General features: G+C 33.9%; 1 protein-coding gene across 1 annotated transcript in view; it reads left to right on the top strand.

Moving 5' to 3' along the window:
* Nucleotides 1-10,804, top strand: part of CAMTA1 (calmodulin binding transcription activator 1) — a 1,539,661-nt gene extending 1,528,857 nt beyond the window's left edge. Inside the window, exons 23-24 of the mRNA XM_063436496.1 lie at nt 496-674; nt 8,669-10,804. Of these exons, the coding sequence (XP_063292566.1) occupies nt 496-674; nt 8,669-8,732 (243 nt within the window). The 3' untranslated portion in view covers nt 8,733-10,804. The remainder of the gene's footprint in view (nt 1-495; nt 675-8,668) is intronic.
* Nucleotides 10,805-12,396: the final 1,592 nt, after the last annotated feature.

Raw genomic sequence — 12,396 nt, 5'->3', positions numbered from 1 at the left:
ACATTTAAATGATCAGTTTACAATTAAAATAAAAAAGGCATTACGAAAAGCTAGTACCAGCTTTATTGGCTCAAAAAAAAATTAGATTCAATCTTGGATGTTCCAAACAGACAAAGCTGATTTTTTTTTTTTTTTATAAATCTGCATCGTGCAAATTAGCAAACCTATTATAAAATCTATAAATATATATATATATATATATAATAAATCATATTATTTCTAAAAAAAATAAAAATAAAAAATAATGAAATAATAATAATAATATTTTTAAAAAATAATAATAATTTGGGCTGATTAAAAAAAAAAAACAAGCATGTATTTACAGTTTAGGTTTGGAAAATGAAAATATAGATGACATATTAACATGATTTTATTTTGAAGATGTTGCCTGTTTGGGTCAGCCTGTTGCATTTGAACACCTGTGTGGATTTGTTTTTTAATATATTGAAAAAAACATTTTTAAAAAAATAATTTTCTTTCGTTTACTTCTTACAGGGTCTGAATGTTTGTGGAGCAAACATGTGTGTATTAAATAGCAGAAAGAATGCTCAGAGGTGTCATCCTTATTGGGCAGCTCTGAGTTTTTTACTTTGCATTACTGAGATTTCTGGAAAATGGCAAGCGATCAAATTTCCCAAATTCCCCACACGCCATTTCAGCTCTAAGAGCAACAGGTAACTTAACAAGACATCTCAGTCTGGCTGGGTTGTATCTTATTTTTTTATAACTGACCCCAAGCATTGCAATACTCTTTCTCTCTCTGCGCCATATACTCACTTGTTAACCCCTTCATGGCTGTAAAAAATAAAGATAAAATGTTTTTTTTTTGCAAGCGACACAATCATCAGGGTTGGATTTTCCTTAATGCACATATATCTATATATAGGTGGTACGAAAACATTAATTATGTGGGTGTGGCTCTATGTGAGCCCAGCCCACTTTGGCCATGCTCCTTCCTGTCCGCAACGCCGCACTTGTAATATTAATTTATTTTATGTGTATGAATATGTGCCTAGGCTGTAAGGCCAGCCCTGATCAGCATTGAAGGGGTTACAATAACTAGCCTGGCTGGGCATTATTCTTTTATTTTAAACATAGGCTTTGCCATACGTAGGGTTCATCAAATACCAACTAACATTTTTCAACTAACCCCCCCAAGGGAATTTATTTGTTTTATTGAACAGATGAAAATAGTTTGTAAATTTTACATGGAAACAGATATTTAACAATACAAACACATTTTACAGGTTACTCTGTAGAATAGTTTAATACGTTATGTCTATTGGTGACATTGTTTAAACAAAAAAATTCCTGGGGAATGTGCTTGATAATGATAATGGCTTCAGTATTCATCATTTCTGCTTTTCAAGGGAGTTTTACATAAATCAAAATATCTCTGAAAATTATAATTAAAATAATGATGTCTTTCCATGTGTATAACAATCTTTTTTTTCTTCCTGATTTACTGTTATATAAATGACAGTACGGTGTGATCATAAACCCCCCACCAAGAATGAAAGGTGTCATGGAATTCTCTCTGTATTCCTGTGTTAAGTCATTATGCATTTCAATCTAGAGTTGTCATGTCACCATCTCAGCGAGACATGATTACAAGAAATTGATATTTTACATTGATATTTTAGCTGTATTGGATTGGTCTACATATTGGCTAGTAAATCCTTGAAGCATCTCTTTAAATATGGTGTGACAACATTATTTCACTCTGGATCAGAAACAGGAACATTAAGTAAGTCCCTTTATGTGCTCACACTCAGATGATATATTTGCATACTGTGGTATTTTGGGGAAGTTGCATTTCCAAACATGCCAGCAAGTTCTTTACAAATATCTAGAAAGAGGTAAATTTAAATCACACAATGTGGTAAAGACTTTTGTGGAATGATTTGCCAATATTTTATAACCAGCCTGAAATATTGCAAAATTAGTGTAATCTCCAATATTTTGCACCCGCTCCCTATACCTCTCTAAATGATAGATAGAACAAAATAATACATTTGTACTCTGATTATTGTGCAGGGATAAACAAATATATATTTTTTTAAATCTAAATCTATGTTTTCAATATTAAACCCAGGTTTAAATAAATGTAACTCTTAATTTTGACTTAATGAAAAGCAATCAGTAGTGAACAGGTTGTTGCATTTTTATGGTTACACCTTCCTGAGCTCTGCTCCCATGATACATGATAAATTAATTCTTGTTACTATACCACATTACAAAACACAGGTGATTTAGATAGGAATATGCTCCAAAAAGTTTCCATTGATAGCCATTTGGTGATGCATTTAGGGCCTTTCAATTGCCAATTTCATATACAGCAAACACAAAAAAACAAATTGCATATTCATTACACCCTGCAGACTCTCACTTCCAAGATGAAGTTGCAAGACAATCAAGAGGAACAGATAGGTGTTTGTATTCCTTATACCCCTGTTGTAAGTGGTATTCATTCATGTTTTTTCATCAGTGAAACCACTGTGTCCCGGTCAGCTTCTCATGTTTGTTGTTGCCTGTACACCATTCCAGCGATATCTGGAGGCAGTGCAGCGTAAATGGGATCTGTTAAGTGATCTCTTTAGAAGAAATGGGAAGACTAAGATTGGGACTTTTTTTGTAAGGGGAAAAAGTTTTGTTTTTCTTCACAAGAATGTGCAAAAATTGAGCAAAAATAGAATTAACAATGTGCCGTGTATCTCCATGTACAGTGAGGTTTCCTTATAATGCTCTTTTAATTGGTGCATGATCTCAATAATTTAGTAAAGAGGAACAGTTTTTTGTTTTTTATTGAAAATGGCGGGGGGGGGGGCGACGGCATATATTAGGGGCAGGGACATTATCGCATTAGGAATGCATGTTTGTATTGCTTACGCTAAAGTGTTTGCACATTATTTACACATAATTTTTGGGTACCACCCTAACCAAAACAAAAAACAGATAAGGCAGCATTAGTTTTACAAATTAATTTTACAATTTCTACACCCAGGTATATTTAATAAAATATAGTCTGTAACTGCAACTGTATTTCTGTTTGTAGAACAAATATGTATGTGATGTTTGCATATATAAATTCTTGAGTGCCTTTCGGCATGTAGTGTAGGAATGCATGTGTGCATATTGTCAATAATTACTCTGAAGCAAATACGTGCTTCTCTGTGAATGTGTGACTGCATGTAGGTAGAGTATATATATATGTATGTGTAAATGCATGAATTCATGGCCACAGTGTGTCAGTGTAGTAATGTGCAATAAAACAGGTTGAGTCAGCACAGGATACAAAGGCAACCCATTCGTAAAGTAGTAAACTTCAGGACGTACTGCGCGGCATTGTGAAAATTAATAATAATAGGATTCTCAATATTAAATCTGTCTCTGTGCAAAAACAAGCTTTGTTACCTTATTGTAACAACTAAATCCCAGGTGATTAGGAAGCTGCACAAATTATTTAACTCTGTGTTGTGTCACTAATGACTCTAATGAGCAATGCATCCAAATGAAAATACCGCTCCCCCCACAATTAAATGTTTGGAGTAGAACACTCAGTCACAGCTATCTTTTAACAAATTATTTAAAAGAACAATGCAGATATCATAAAACTTCAGCAGATTGAATTCCTGGTTCCTGGGATCTGTGAATATGCAATCCAGATTCACTGCTGAACAGTTTACCTACCGATTAGGCCTGAAGCCTGGTCTTCAATGATGACATGCTGAAGGCATATCTAAGCCCTGGTTCCTGCCATACCAGGGGTATGAAAAGGCAGTGTGTTTACATTAAAAAGCCTGGAATGACATTAAGCTGTAGTTGTGCTGGTGACTATAGTGTCCATTTAACAAAACCCTACAGCTCAACAAGCAATGTCAAGTATGTCAGATCTTACATGTATTCCATACAAACAGACCAATATGTTCATTTTAGATATTTAAATTGTTGCAACATTGTAACATCTACATAAATTAGATACTTGAGTTTGATTTAGAAAGAAGCCCAAAATGCCCATAACTGATTTAAGGTTCAAGTAACCTTCCAGCTGGTGGAAATCTAAGTTACAAAAAACTACACCCATCACCACCAAATCCTTAAAGTCCAACCAAATATCTGTTTCTGTGGGTGATGCAAAAGAAGGTTAAAAACACTGAAACTATTTCCAGTACTGCCATAAGGAAAAAAATCCAATGACTTATTGATTACAAAATCATGTTTATCAGATATCTGTGATATCAACACTCTTACTAACACATTAACTATTATATCACATAATAGTCTGTTATTCAAAAAAAATAAAAATCTAATTTTAAAAAAAGAAAAATAAATCTCAAACGAACCCGAATAACCTTAGACAGAGAATTAAAATGTTTTGTCATTCTTACTAGAAACAATCCTTTCCTCTGCGGTAGGTGAAATCCGCTTTATTCAAGTCTCAACTTGTCCGATGTCAAGTTACTCAGACAGCTGTATGTATTGATGCTGCATAGATTTGTATAGAGCTATCATATCCAACAGAGACGTTTTATGCCCAAAGTTAACAAATGTAGGCTTTTTAGGGGTAGATTTGCACTCACCATGTAACACTAGTGTAGCTAGTGTTATAGTCCTGCTGAATGGTTATTGGTACCCTTTATGTAATGAGTTGCAGAACAGCAAGGAAAAGTGACTAATGTAGTTCTAATATCTTTAAAGGTTTTATAATACTTAAATATAAATAACTTTCTTCTGAAACATTTAAATATAATATATGTCGAGGTCCCTGGCTTGTTCTGTGTCCCCAGCGACGTCACGCCGATGGAGCACCATATGCGCATGCACACTAGTGCTTTCCCCATACAAAAGCATTGAATAAATGCTTTCCTATGGTGATTTTGAACACACTGGATACCCTAATTCAATGTTGCTCTGTTAAAAGCCAGGAAGTGTCTCTAGTGGCAGTCTGGAAGACAGTTAGTAGAGTTTGTCTTAACCCTGCAATTTAAACATTGCAGTTTCTCTGAAATTGCAATGTTTTTACTTGCAGGGTTAAGGGGTAAGGGGCATTTTACCCTGACCACCTTCTTTGAACACGGTAGTCTCCTCTAGTAGCTGTCTAGTAGACAGCCACTAGAGGAGGACCTAACCCTGAAATGTAAATATTGCAGTTTATGAAGGGTAGTGGGAGTTGGCACCCAGACCACTCCAGTGGGCAAAAGTGGTCTGGGTGCCTGGAGGCATAAGATATTTCTCTCTAGATATAAGATAAAGCCAGGGACTAATGAAAACAGAAAATTGGGCAACTACGTGGGCCGAATGGTTTTTATCTGCCGTCACATCCTATATTTCTGTATTACATTGCTAAAAAATGTTTTAAAACATTTAAAAGAAACTCATTGAAGAACTGGTGTTCCACCAGCATGTTTTTGCTAAGAGTATTTGGTCTGTTCTTCTGCATCACGCAAATGACTGTAAATGTGATGGTACCTTTATGGCTCAAAAATATAGGACTGCATTCTAGGAGTCTACGAAAGTGCTGAAGACGTTAGTATACCATTATCAGATATTTATAGAATAGTTATTTTTTTAAAATAAATGTTTAGTTTTTTTGCGTTTGATCTTTCTGTGTGTGTTTTGGAATGTTATTATGATTTTTGGCAATGCATCTAATGCTTTGGAGTGTGAATGAATAGGAAATTATCTAAGGTGCAGACGTCCAGATAAAAGGTAAGGGTTAAAAAAAAAAAAACAGAATTCACATCAGTTTGTGCGCAAAACTGGCTGTTCATTTAAGAGTTTTAAAAAGTGCTGGCATGTAATAAATGTACACTTTAATGTATGACATCCAAATTGCTAGTAAACAGAAATTAATTTGTAAGCGATGATGTGACCTGTTTGTGCTACATGGCTATTGGGTCATTCTAATTACAGCCATGGTAGGCCGGTGAGTAGAACATTTAGGTTACATTAGAGTGGGAACCATTCATAGGGAATACTAATATGATATTTTTCTGATACTCCATAATGGGGTTGATACATAGGACAAGCTATTCACTTGTTGTCCACTTTAAATGTGTATCGTTTTTGTCGAAGAACCTTCCAAGAACCTATTCATCTACCAGTAGTCACTTGATGGATTTGTTTTCCTTGCATTCATTGTTTAAACACCTCTAGGGCTTAGAGATGCTCCTTACTCAAGACACTAGTAGAGGCAATTCTGGGCCCTTCGTGCATGGACTCTCTGGAATATGAAGATGAGGTTCCTGGGATCCATTCTGCCAAGGAGTACCGAAATGTCCAATTAAACACTTTTAGGTCCAGAAAGCACCTTGGAAGGTTCTGTGAAATTAAAACTGATTGCAGGCAGACTTTGTTTCAGAACCACCAACACAGTCTTCTTATTATAGTATACAGACAAAATATATTTTGTTTGTGTAATATCTTGGTTTGCAATCTGGATTCAATAAGCTCTATTGTAAGCACATTTGTGAAGAATATTAAGATGCCTGTCTTCATTGCAAGTTTTTACCTTCTGTTTTGGACCAATATTTAACTGCACATCAGGTCTCCTAACTTAGTTAGGACAGCCCTGCCGTGTTGATTTTGTTCCCAGACAGTACAGCACAAGCACCATATGAGACGTTCTTGTGCTCTGCTGAGGGACACAACAAGGACCACCACCCTCTACAAGGTCCAGAAAAACCAGGCTGACACAACTTTTCTGTGAGCAGCCCTGCCCCCTTTACAGTCAGGATCACCCACTTTGGATATCACCAGTGACAGCTATATTGGAAAAAATATGGATTTCTTCTGAAATGGATGATTTTTTTTCCTGACTCTCTTGTTTTAACCTTATTTTTTTGTGCTACACCTCTGAGGTGCTTAGAGTACATTGAACAATACAACTGGGAGCTATCAATATACTGTACAGTAATTTCTGCCAGTTAGCTTCAGTATCAATAGATATTTTATGGTAAAGATTCTTGATAAGAACAGAGAAGGATTAAGAACCCAATGGGCCATAGACATTCTACCGGTTTAGAGACCCTTCTTCATTCTTTATATAGGGATGCAAATGCATGGTCCCTTGGCCCTAGTTAGCCTTTGAAAGTTAATCCTGAGCTGGATTTGAATTAACTTTCTTGGAACAGAATTATTGAAAAGTATACTCATACAGACCTCAATATAGGATGACATCACAAATACCATTGGGATGTACAGTTTGATTTTTATACTAATTTATGTGTGGCAATAAAAGTTAGATCTAAAACATATTGCAGATGAAAGGGACTGTGTGATGAAAGAGTTATACTTTAACTGCAATATACTGTTCTTATATATGGAAATTATTGAAAGAGTGATTTATTTTTATTTTGTGAGTGCAATGCAAGACACAGATGCCAACATTATTTAAAAAAATACATACACTATTTGCACGGTATCATATCAGATAAAACTGTTCTAGATAGAGTTTTCGGACCTTAGATGGTTAATAATAATATTCAATGCTTTTATGGCAATACAAAATTAAGGACAAGACACTCGGAGCTATATAGAGTCTTATCTGTGACATCACTGTACAAATTTGGATCATCAAGCCTCACCCATAAGTAAATCTGGTTATATATTCTTCATCCCTATAGGCCAGTGGTAGGCAATCTTCTGCACTTTAGATATTGTGGACTACATCTTCCCTGATGCTTTGCCATCATTATTGCTGTAAGAATATTATGGAAGATGTAGTCCATAGCATTCTAGGAAGAAAGTGAACACACTAAAATGAATAAATATAAAATGTTTGGTGAGTCAGGAATGCAAAACAATTTCTAAGGTGTGGACAAAACCAATGTTTTGGATGACATTGAATGGCGTTATGACCAAGTCACAACCATGTGTCTCTCACAACTCAACTAAAATGTCAAGCTCTGTGTAGGCTTCTCTGCTTTATGGGAAATCTTACCCTACGTGTAATAATATTAGGATTCCTGCAGTGGAGATATTTATGGAATATGTTGAGAATGGGGGAGGGAAGTGAGAGATATCATATATTCAGAACAAACGTACACTGGGAAAAACAATGATACACTCGCAACTGGATCACTCCACGAAGGTATCCAAATGTAACAAATGGATATAGCATCAATACGTCTCAAATCCAATGCAAAAATTAAGTAAATCCGTAAAATTCTGCATCGTTCAATCTTACATTCCGTGATTACTCATGTGAAAACGGGTCTCTGCCTAAAGCATTGCATGGTATGCACTCTTGCAGGTCACCTGTATTCATGTGAGGACTTCTAGAAAATGGAATGGCTTCGGTACAACAATTGTAGACATATTTTAATATATATGTATTATTGAATGCATGGTTTAAAGATTTGCTGACTTTTATTTACTCCACAGTAGCTATGATTCATACCACTCAGAGCAGACAAGCATGCTTCCAATTCTCTATGTCAATGGCATATTATGTTAGCACCTCGAATGTTTGAGAATTACCTTTGTGAAGACTCTTACCCACCCTGGCTGGGCATTATGTGAAATGTACTTTTTAGACATCTTAGATGCCGAGATTAGCCACAGTTGCTCTATTTGTACATAATATAAAGTATTCCTTCCTAGATCTGTGTTTTAAACACTGCACTATTACGTACATTTCATTGTTTGTTTTTTGGTTTTTTTTCAGAGTGAAAGAATTGAAAAAGGCCAAGGAACTTGAAGATATAAAACAACGTCCCTTAGCAATGTGACAGCGCTTTTCAGACTGTTTTCATTTTCTGTTTTTAGCAGAGACATGCAACAAAAAAAAATAAAAAAATTAAATAAAAAATAAAAAATAAAATAAAAACCACTGCAGATTTCGAGAGATAACCTGCAGGATTTTAACAGTAATCTTTTGGTCATTGCATTTGCACTTTCATAGACAACTTTTGCTTTGTTCAGCAAGACATCTTGGAATTGAATCTTCTGTTGAATCATGGGAAACAAAATGGCGCCAGGCAGAGTTCGAGAGTATCTCTAACCTTTCCGAGGGTGGAGAGGTGTGTGATTCACATAGGGCTGAATTCAAACAACGTGTGGAACTGTACAAATATTATACCAAAAATTATTGAGAAAAGGTGGAAATGCACAAGCAACAATTAAATGCTACACCCAGAACCATTGATTCGCTCACAAGTATTGTGCCCAGGAAAACACAAGATCGTGAATATGCTGGAAGGGTTTGGATCATGATTCTTATCTTTTTCTTCTGACTTTTCTCTGTCGCTTATATCGTCTTCATTACTGGGTCTTCACTGTTGCAGATATTTCCAGCGCTGAAGAAGTCAACCCCATACATAACATATGCAATATATATGCATATATGATTAGATATATTAATGCTTAGAACATTTTTTCGAATTCAATAAACCTGCACGAATCCTAGGTTTTACCTTCAAGAATGTGAATCTTTTAGAAAACCATTAGGAAACCATTGATGTGACCTCTAAAAAAAAAAAAGAACATGTACCAAACAAAACTTACCAGAACTTAAACCATTCTTCAGAAACAAAAGCTATCATTGGGTAACAAGCTTTGTATATAGTCATTTATTTACATATGCTCATTATATTTTTGACAGAAATGTTTGGAGTCCATTTTGGGTTTGCGAAAGGCCAATGCAAAAATTCATTTGGCAAAGAAAAACGTTGGCTTTGGAGATACATTGAAATGATGTTAATCCTTTTTCATATAGCAGTTGATGTGCGGTTTGCAAAAGGTGATAAATATACATATTCAACGTCAACAAAAAATGTGCTCTGTATAATTTTTATTATACATTGTACATTAAAAACTGTTGATCAATTTACAGAAAAAAAAATATAATAATCTGTCTTTTCTGGGAGTAGTTATTTTAAGTTCCCTAAATATTGTCCTCACAAATGCTAAAAGTGATATCTATGCATCCTGTGTTTTAATCTTAAATTAGAAAGATGATTGTAATTTTTCCATTTTTTAAAATTAATAAATTTGATCATCTACTAATCACTGGAATTAGAGATATGTATATAAAATTAATTAGAGAGGATTACTTTTTAAAACTATGTTTTCTCATTGTTATTTATTCTATATTCATATACCTGTAGACAATATATTCATAGCTGACAACAAAATCATGTTATATCTATTTATATATACGTATATCTATTTATCTATATAGTTAGATGTATAGGTATACAGGTATATATAAATATCTACATAGTTATATATACGTAAAATGCCCATAGGGGTTGCATTTACATTGCGTGAACATTTTAACACCTAATAGTCAATGTGGTGCTGCGTGCAAGCCAGTTAATATATTTGGGGCTTATCTATTAACATACCTGAGAAAAATAAATTGTATATACAATAGAAGGAATTTGGAAAGAAAAATACTATTTGAGAGAGATTATTATTGAAATGAAAGAAAATTTGATTATATCGAGGTGGGTAAATAACACGCCGGAGACCACTAATATTTGTATAGTCTGTTGGAATGAAAATGAAAAGTGTGGATGTATTGTTTTGTTTGTACATAATGTATATATTAAAAATAATTTAAAAAAGATACGTGCATGAAATCAAGACACAAAAGAAGTGAATAAGCAAAGCATTAGTGGATATGGTCTGTAAAATTAAACAAAACTTTATTTCACTATAAGAGTACTTTATTTTAAATGTTCTTTAGAAGAACATTTTGCTAAAGCATGACTAAACTGCAAAAAAAAGAGCTACTGTATTTAGACTTAGAAAAAAAAAGCCGAATAACATTATTATTAAAAAAAAAAAAAAAAAAATGTTTACATTTCATTTTTGGCTACCAGACCATTTTCATTTTACTTTTATTTTATTTTATTTTATTATTTTTATATATATTTTGCCAATGGTGCCAAGTAACGTGAATGCTATATCGCTTAAGAAAATTTATTTAAATTTGCAAAGCAAACTCATAAAAAAAACAAAAAACCTATATAGCTTAACGCCATACACTCACTCCAATAAAGAACATGTAGAATGAACTTAACAGTAAATGAAATATAAAAAAAAAAAAAAAATATGAAATAGTATGAAAGTAGAAAATATGTCTCACATTTTCATATCTCCTTGCCGGAAGCTAGAAAATGTGAAATTATCGCACACACACAAAAAGTGTAAAATGTAAAAAAATATATATATAATTAAAAAAAATCAATAAAATTGATGCAAACTGGTCTTGTAGGGGACTCATGATTATTTATTATTTCCACACAGAAACAAGCCAAAGTAGTTTGATAAAGTAATGAAGGAATGGAAATAAAAAGAGAGGCCGCAGTGTTAATCGTTAGGCTTTGTTTGCCAGTAATGTCTAAAAACTTTTACTATACAAATCTGCTAGCTATTTGATTGTAGGGGGAGGTGAGAGTACCATGTAAAGGTTTATCAGCATTTTTCCCCTGCCGAAACAGTTTTTACTGTATAATTTTTTTTTATACTGATAAATAAAATGTAAATCTTACACAATGTGCATATATAAGATACTTTTAATCAGGTTGCTAAAGACGAGGGGTTGAAAACGAAACTCAAAATACATACTGAGGACAGTACTCTTGCTGCTTTTTTTAAACTGTTGTTCATTTTCTTTCACATAAGATGTACAGATAGCCGGTAAGCCGCTGATGTATAGGTTATATAATGCTCAGATCACACACAAAGCACCATTATGAATAGTCTGTACATTTGAGAAAAAAAAAATAGTTCTATACTTGCTCTTTTTTGACGGGACATTGATTGTTCCAAGAAGAATGTATTTTATTATGTATTCATGAGGAATGGAAAGCAAAACATATCAAAATGCCTTTTTGAACTAAGTGACACTGCTCTTATGTACTAACATTAGCAGAACTTTTAGAATTTTGTTATCTTGAAGTGTAAATTTATATTCCACTTTTCATGACGAATGTACCTATTTCTCACCCTAGCAAGAGTACTGGTCTCAGTGTCAATGTTGTATCCTCTGTATATTTGTACTTAAAAGGTTTATGTTGTGCAGTATGTCGATATGTTACCAGATTCAGCAACATGCAGGGCCTTCTAAGTCGGTATAACGACACCAATAGCTGTCAGAGAGTCTCATTCTCGTGCATTCAATGAAGTGAGCTATCTCCGATAATGGACATCTGATACAGCTCGTTTTTGCTACAGACCTATTTTTGGCTGTGAATCTTAGATCTGAATGTAAGATGCAAACAAATCGTTTACTTGGAAGGAGTTACATTAGCTTTCCCAAGTGCCAGGATTCTTGTCATACAATGTAATTGTTAATCTTATCCTGTCTCTCTGCATTTTTATTCGTTTGGTCTTTTTTTTTTTGCTTCAAATGTGAACATTTAAAAAAAATAAAAAAATTACATC

Source organism: Pelobates fuscus, chromosome 11 (genome assembly GCF_036172605.1).
Source record: "Pelobates fuscus isolate aPelFus1 chromosome 11, aPelFus1.pri, whole genome shotgun sequence".
Lineage (NCBI taxonomy): Eukaryota > Metazoa > Chordata > Amphibia > Anura > Pelobatidae > Pelobates > Pelobates fuscus.
This window is presented reverse-complemented; position numbering and strand designations above follow the sequence as displayed.